The sequence below is a fragment of the Mangifera indica genome, chromosome 20 (genome assembly GCF_011075055.1).
Source record: "Mangifera indica cultivar Alphonso chromosome 20, CATAS_Mindica_2.1, whole genome shotgun sequence".
Classification (NCBI taxonomy): Eukaryota; Viridiplantae; Streptophyta; class Magnoliopsida; order Sapindales; family Anacardiaceae; genus Mangifera; species Mangifera indica.
In genome coordinates this window covers 2,215,483-2,223,668 of record NC_058156.1, presented here as the reverse complement: position 1 = coordinate 2,223,668, position 8,186 = coordinate 2,215,483, and the positions used below count along the sequence as shown (strand labels likewise).

The 8,186-nt window shown below is 34.2% G+C and overlaps 1 protein-coding gene across 1 annotated transcript; it reads right to left on the bottom strand.

The window, feature by feature from the left end:
• Nucleotides 1-5,949: 5,949 nt before the first annotated feature.
• On the bottom strand, nucleotides 5,950-8,186 carry LOC123203954 (NAC domain-containing protein 96-like). Its single transcript, XM_044620449.1, has 3 exons — nucleotides 7,932-8,186; nucleotides 7,579-7,850; nucleotides 5,950-6,799 (listed from the first exon to the last, which is right to left on the bottom strand). The coding sequence occupies exons 1-3, from the start codon at nucleotides 8,074-8,076 to the stop codon at nucleotides 6,122-6,124; spliced, it is 1,095 nt and encodes a 364-aa protein (XP_044476384.1). The 5' UTR covers nucleotides 8,077-8,186; the 3' UTR covers nucleotides 5,950-6,121.

The following is an 8,186-nucleotide window of genomic DNA, read 5'->3' as shown; positions in this document are numbered from 1 at the left end:
GCACACGCGGTACTGTAGAGGGAGAGTAAGTATTGCGTATGAACACGTCGAGGATCTTCAAACAAATAATACTGTATGCCTGTTACTGTATAATAAATGAAAAAAGGGTGACAGTGTACGGAAACCTACCTTTGCAAGTTTTCTGGGCTAAATAGACCCCAAAGCTCCCATCATTTATCGGTCAAAGCTTTTTCTCCTTCAGCTAAGTCTTAGCAGTCTCCCATATTCAATGCTGTAGAAGAGTGTCCACAAATAATCGCTCCATGAAAGCTTTGGTGTTACAGTTTCGGAAAATGTATTGTGCCTTTCATTTTTTTTTTTGGGAATCAATCATTTGAAAAATTACTTATAAAATTTCAACCACATCCATTCTTATATATAAAACCTCTTTTTTTTACTATTTAAATAGGGGTAAATTTTGGTTTTATTGACTGATTATATGATTATACGATTACTACATCAACTTTATTGACCAATTCTACAATTATTATGTCAACTAAATTAATTGTATGACATTGTCAGGCTAATGACTACATCGAGCAAGTAATGAATTGAAAGACCAATGTTAGTATTTTTTTTGTAAGTAATTTAAATTAAGATTTCACAAACGTGATAAAAATTTGAATTTATATATTTTCTTTGAAAATTCTAATATTTTACCAGTTTTACTAATTTCTGATATTTTTAAAGTCCATATCAGTTTTAATGTGTGTTTTTTGTTACTTTTTCATATTTAATGCACTCTCATACCTAAGTGTTGATGTTGGAGTTAAGAGTGAGCAAAAAAACCAAATCAAAACCGAAATCGAGATTGTGAGTATCTAACTTTCGATTTTGATTCCTACTTTATGATTGATGAAATTGTTGGTTTTTGGTTCGAGGGCTTACATTTTATTTGATAGAAGATAAATAGGGAAAAAGTACAACTAACTAAATGAGTAAAGTGAACCTAGCATTTGTCAAGCTAACTAAAGGAGTAAAGTGAACCCAACATCTATCAAGCTATCTAAAGGAGTAAAGTGAACCTAATATCTGTCAATCCCACTATCCTCATGTCTACTTCCATGTCAAGTAATCTAAATTTCTAGACCATTCAATTTGAATGTGTCTGGCTTCCCTTCTCAAAGAAGTTGTTTTAGCTTTCTGTAGTTTTGTTTTGGTTTTACAAAAAGTGAGCAGTTATGGATACCTTGTAAAAATACAAGGAATTATAATCGAAACTAACCGGTTCTTAAAAAATGGGAATTGGAACTAAACCCTTTTATTGTTGGTTCCTTTTAATAGATATCCTAAGAATCATTCATCGATTTGAATGTATTTGGCTCCCCTTCTCAAAGAAGTTGTTTCAGCGTTTTGCTTTAGTTTTACAAAAGGTGAGCAGTTACGGATACCCTATAAAAATACAAGGAATTGGAACCAAAACCAACCAGTTCTTAAAAATAGGAATCAGAACATGACCCTACTATTGTCGATTCCTTTTAATATATGTCATAAGAATCATTTGTGTTGGTGGTTATATATATGTGTGTGTATGTAATAATGATTTACCAATAGAAGAGAAAGTTCTTTTGTTTATATACATAAACTTCTTCCTTTATCTGTTTAAATATAAAATATGTATGTGAATTGTGTAAATAATTCACTTAATGAGTATAACTGAATTATGAAATTGTTCCTAATAAATGTGATATTAATTGGGCAATAATGTCGAATAGTAAGCATATTAAATGTCTATGATAAATATCATAAATAATATTAGTGTGGGTGATGATAATGGTTATGTTATTAGAACATTAATGTGGATTAACAGTTAATAAAACGTTTTTCGAACATAACCAATAATAAGAAGTCACATGGTCATTACGATGTAGTCAATAACTTATTGTACGATTGTACTAGTGTATGGAGTAATTATTTGATTTGAGATATCATAGTTAAATTTGATATGAATGCGTATGGTTCATATAATGTATAAATACAAAACTAGTTATGTTTTATATGAAAGATGGTGCATATTCATCAAACATGCAACAACATCTAAAATACAAAAATATATTTTCACTGTTCATTTGAAAGGAGCAGTTTTTCAATTCATTCAATTTGACAACCAAAATGAATTCCAATCCAAATCAAACTTATATCAATAGATTCACAACACAATAAACTATCTTTTGATCTATGACAACACAAAAACGGAACAAGATAAAACAATCAAAATGAAGATAAAAGTCAGTGGTAGATTTAGTAATTTTTTTGTAACTCTGTGGTGCATTCACTTCAAACATACACAAATTGCATTCATCTTTTGGATTTTAAGAATGTATAAATGAAACCAAGGTATAAAATAATAATTCCGCCAACCTTGAAGTTTTCTACCACCAATCTTCCTTCAAGATGATTGGATAAAAGAAAAGAGAGATAAAGGCTTCAAAGCTTTATCACTAAATTCGTTCAAAATGCAAGCTAAAGTGTATATATGAGGGGGTGTAGGCAAAAGCTACAATTCTCCAAGGAAAGTCAACTAAAAGCAAGTAGTTTACATAATTTAAGCTAAGCCTCTCATTTTAGACTAACCCTATTCTTCTAAATATGCTAGGAGACAAAAGTTGTTCCTTTTTTCTCTAAATTTAGGAACCATGTTACCCAACTTTATCAACCAACTTCTTATTTAGTTCCAAAGCAACTAATTACTCAATTTTAAACTCAATGGGCTTCCTAATGAGGCTTGGACATCTTGGCCTTGGGATGGACTTCCTTTGAGACTTCTTTGGGCCGAATAAACAAATCACTTAAATAGATTTTGAGTCCATTCAATGATGTTATGTCCAAAAGAGAGATCAGTTGTTTATAAGTACAATCAAAAGTCTGTTGAATGACATAAACCAAAACTTTTTAATTTTATCTAGGAACCATTGCATCTCTTAAAACTCTTTACTTGACATGCCCAGAACTTCGATATATTATTACATACAAGATAAGAATACACAAATTGAGTTCTCAAAGTGTTATTAATAACAAAATCCAAGAACAACTACAATATAACAAGATTATTCATGTGGGGTATTACACATATATATCATTTACCCATTTGTTCAAGGTCTCAGAGTCTATATGTCACTGCTATCCCCACCACTTAATCCTCCACCCGTCTCTAGTGAATGGCAGTAACGGTGAAGAATACTGTGTTCGGTTCCTTTATAAGGATGATGGATTCCTGATTTTGGATTCATGTCATTCTCCTGCTCACTGCCAAATGGAGGATAGCCACTACTAGAGAAACTAGAATATGAAGATCCTTGTTCTTGATTTGTAGGTGACTGCGGTGTTGAGAAATGGCCTCATCTGGCTTATTACCCTCACTTAGTGCATTTGATATTGTAGGCAGATCAGAATACACTGGCAGAGCACTTTCTACAATATGATTTCCAGAATTAGAAATCAAATTGTTACTTGATTGCCATTCTGATTGTTCTGGAGAAATATTCCTTCAACAAGATTTCTAGCATTAGAAATCATATTGTTATTTGGTAAAAACTGTGGCAGTAACTGCAATTCTTGGGGAGTTTTTTTTATTCAACATGATTGCTAGATTCAGAAATTGTGTAGTTACTTGGTAGAAATTGCAGTAATCTAGAGAACTATTTTCTTCAACATGATTTCTAGATTCAGAAATCAGATAGTCATTTGCTGGTAACTGCGGCAATAACTTCAATTCTGGACAGGTATTTTCTTTAGCATGATTTCTACATTCAGAAATCAATTAGCCATTTGGAGAAGCGTTTTCTCCAAAATGATTTATAGAATTAGAAAGCATATGGTTACTTGGCAGAAACTGTAATAGTAACTGCAATTCTGGAGAAGTATTTTCTTTCAACATTATCTCAGATTAAGAGACCAAAGTATTTTCCTTGACACAACATTTTCTCAGATTAAGAGACCAAAGTATTTTCCTCAACACAATCTCTAGATTTAGAAATTGAAGTACATAGATCAGCATGACTCCTAGATTCAGAAATCGACGATTCTTCAACAAGATTCCGAGATTCAGAAATTGAAGTATTTTCTTCAAGACTATCTCTAGATTCAGAAATCGAAGTATCTTCAACATGATTTCTGAACTTATGAAGCAGATTGCTATTTGGTGGTAATTGTGATTTCAGAAAAGTGTTTTCTGCAACATGATTTCTGAAATTAGAAACCGGGTATGCCTTGTCGTTCACGTTCAACATATGTTGAAGTACAAAACTTTTTCTGCGGTTGACCTTTGACCTTGGTTGAATTACGACGCTTCTTATCTCCATATTTTTTACACGACACACAACAAAATCCTTCTGCACAAATTATTGGTCAAGAAGAAATGAGCTTGCTAACTATAAATGCTACAGCATCAATATAATTTTCATTAAAAAAAATGGCAGATTAGCACTAGCCAAAGTTCTAGCCGCAAGCAGAACAACTATTTTGCTAACCAAATGATTAACAGTTTTCCAGCCAGATTATAGGATGAAGTGAAAAACAAAGATTAAAATTTCTTTCATAATTTCAGAGACATGACATGTTTTGAGCATAATGAACAATAAAACTGAAAGCAAAGGCAAATGTTCAGGTCAAAACCCAGCAAATAAATAAGAAAGGAAACTAGAAGATACCTTATAAAGAGTATTGTCTTTGGCAGAAGAACCTAGTCGGTTTTAGTGGACACCTTAGTTGCTATGCGAACACTATTGCTATCAGCATTTACATAATCAGTTGTGCAGAAGAAGCTAAACCATTTTCCATTGGACTGATTTTGTGAAAGCCCTGAATCAAAACCAGGAAAATAACAAATAAGGAAACGTTCATGGACTTTTAACATTTAAAGTGATAATGTTGAGCCACATACCAAACAATTCACCTAGTTAGAAATCGTAAATTTTAGTCTCAATAATATCTTGGACAGAGAAATCAGAGTCAAGCCTTTCCATTTCAAGAAGATGCACGATTTCTTCATCAGCTGGATGAAATCTAAAAGCAACAAGAACACCCATTTGAAGAATTTGATCTGATGGCAAATGGGCGATGGCGATCACTTCTTTACATACACAAAAAACAAGCAATACTTAACGAAGACCCCACCATCTGACTTCCCCACTTTCAATTTGATTATAAAGGTGAAATCCTTCCTCGACAAGTATTGAAGTTAGAAAAACCAAAAACTTGTCCCCTTCCCTTACAAGTTGTCTAGAATCTTCTTCTCCTTTTGTTGTCTTTCTCCATAAATGTCACGGTTTCTTCTTCAAAAGTAACAGTGAAGCCATCCCTTCTTTTACAAGTTGTTTCTGCCTTTAGTGATGTTATGGATGCATAAATGAAAATTGATTCTCTCGGGTATTTATCGAAAGGATTATTTTTGGAAAATTCTTGGTTCCTTTAACTACAAGTTTGTATAACAACCCATCTATTATCTTCCTCTGAAGAAGCACTCTCTATAGCTCGCATCACCAAGAATGCCTCCTAAAATGCTATAACCGTCTAGGTTGAGCGAGATGTTGCAGGCAAATAGGACACAAATAGGACAATCGAGTGAAGCTTTTGAACATAACACCTCGACTGCTGTTCGAAATGCAGGACATAAGTCGCGCCAAAAATGGCATGGAGATTAGTGTGCAAACATCGTGCATATGGATAACTTGTGCCATGAACCTGCTGCTTCTCTAGAGGCATCCCTTTGGCGAGCATAATGCAACCTAGGTCACAATGGTGTTAGTCTTTGGCATGCAGATAACAACTTGTGTTTGTCGCACAAACCAAAACTCAAGCCACTAGGAAGGCACCATTTCCTGGCATGGAGGCATCTCCTCTTATCGAGAACCATGCGCGATGAGCTTGTAGTCAACTCAAGTGATCAATCAGGAACATGAAATGAAACAGTTCTTTTAGCTATTCTATGACATCCTCACAGTAATCATATAGGAGAAAAAAAACAACTATGTACCAGCCCTACATATTGTTTTCAGTAGTATCGATGGGTACAAACAAATTGGAGTTCTCCAATGTTCTAAAGAACAAACTCCAGAAAGACATCATATAACAATAATTAAAGATTACATATTTTGGAATATCCAGCTAGAGTGAAAAAATATTACAATGTCAAAGATACAGCATCTGGTTGTGGATTATACTCAAATACAACTCTTACAGTTTCAATGAACGTTTCAGAGTCCCATTCACTGCTAACTCCACAGCCAAATCCAGCTACTGAATTTGTCAAGTTGAAGTTATGAGGATGGGTACTATCTCCTGTGTCTTCGTAAGGGTATGAAGTCTGGATATGCTGCTGTGGATTCACAGAGTTGTCTTCTCTCTTACTGCCAAATGGCGAATCCAATACATCTTTGTCATTACTAGAGACATTAGAATATGAGGGTCCCTGTCCTGGATGCGACTGCAGTGCCGAGGGAGATGTGTGATCCAACCCATTACTCTCATAGAGCATATCTGATTTTGCAAGATCGTGTGGATCCACTTGCAAAGTATTTTCTGTAACTTGATATCTAGGAGAGGAAGCTGAACAATTGCTTGGTGTTAGCTGTGCTTCTATAGAAGCATTTTCTGCAAAATTAGACTGAAATTCTGCAGTGTCTTCTGCAATTTGTGACTGCAATTCTGGAGGACAGCCATTAGCAAAAGCAATACTATGACTTGGTTCATCATTCCTGGTTGATACATGGGGCTTCTTTTTTTGTTGAGCTTTAACGTTGGTTAAAACATTATACTTCTTATCCCTTTTTCTTTTTACGCAATACACAACAAAATCCTTCTACACAAAATAATTGTCACAGAAAATGAGTTGCTATTCTGTAATTGTGAACCAACATTTAATTTCCAGCAATAGCAAATTTCCACCAACAACAATAAAGTACTAGTTACCAAAATTCTAGGAGAACTAAAAGTAAAAAAATTGAACTCTCATCCATCGAAATAAACCTCGCACTAAATATCTTTTGCCAAATGAATAATAGTCTTACTTAGATTTAAAAACAAATATATAAACTTCTTACATTATTCACGAATAAGATATAAGCAAATGAAAAAATCCATGTAGCTATCTATATCTGAACATGGCATTCATTCAAATTTTTCTTTTTCCTAGCACACCTACCGCAATCCAACTCCCAAATCTGAAAATCTAAGTTTCCCAAGACCTACCATACAGGGTGAAAAATTCTGCGAGTTAACTTAGTTACCACCCACAACATGTTAACAAAAGACAGCACAGAAATGAACCTGTAGTTCTGAATATTTTGAGGCTAATCCAATCATATCTAAATTGAAAGCAAGAATCTAGCACATTAATTTCTATCTTAAATCAGTGAAACACACTAACACAATCAATCAAGAGAACTAAGTAGGCAACATTTCACTTAGGTCAGCCCAGTTTACAAAATGAACATTAGCAGAAGTTTTGCCTTCCTCAGATGATCATCACTAAAGCAAGGAAATTAAGCAAAACATAATGAATAGTGAAGTTCAATGCAAAGCCAAATGTACAATAGCTAAACACCAAGCAAATAAATCAGAAACGAAAGGTACATATACCTTATAAAGAGGATCATTGTTGACAGAATACTGATGCATAACCCAGTCAGTCTTAATCCCCTTAGAACCACCATGACGTTCATAGAATACCAAAATCCTTTTGGCACCAATTACCTTATTACTGCGTTTAGTCTTAATTTTACGAGGTTCACCGGTTAGCTTCCAGTATCCCATCTTAGTTGCTCTACTAAAACGACTAGTATCAACATTTATATAATCTGGGGCACAGAAAAAGTTGCACCATTTTTCACTGGACGGTATTCGTGAAAGCCCTGTACCACACCCAAAGCAAAACAACTGTTAGAAACATTATTTTAAATCAATTTTATAACTGATAGCAAGAACCCACTTACTAGTTAGCTGAAAAGGCTCGTAGTCATAGATATTAGCCTCAGAAATAGCATGGACAGAGAAATCAGGGTCACGCCTCTTCTGCTCAAGAAGACGGATGATTTCTTCATCAGTTGGATGGAATCTGTAACCCACCACACGCTCCATTTCTGATTCAGCCAGATATCCCTGCTTCAATTTTATAGGGAAAAATTTGGTCTTTGAGAAATAATAGGAGGAAACAAGGCGATCACTTGTTTATGTTCTCAGTCATTTGA

What these genes read in the sequence shown, in the direction of transcription:
- LOC123203954 (XM_044620449.1), bottom strand. Translation starts at nt 8,076, where the DNA reads ATGGAGCGTGTGGTGGGTTACAGATTCCATCCAACTGATGAAGAAATC. An exon ending in CGAGCCTTTTCAGCTAACTA is followed by an intron (nt 7,851 to 7,931) that starts GTAAGTGGGTTC and finishes GGTGTGGTACAG; the next exon opens with GGCTTTCACGAATACCGTCC. An exon ending in ACAATGATCCTCTTTATAAG is followed by an intron (nt 6,800 to 7,578) that starts GTATATGTACCT and finishes TATTTTGTGTAG; the next exon opens with AAGGATTTTGTTGTGTATTG.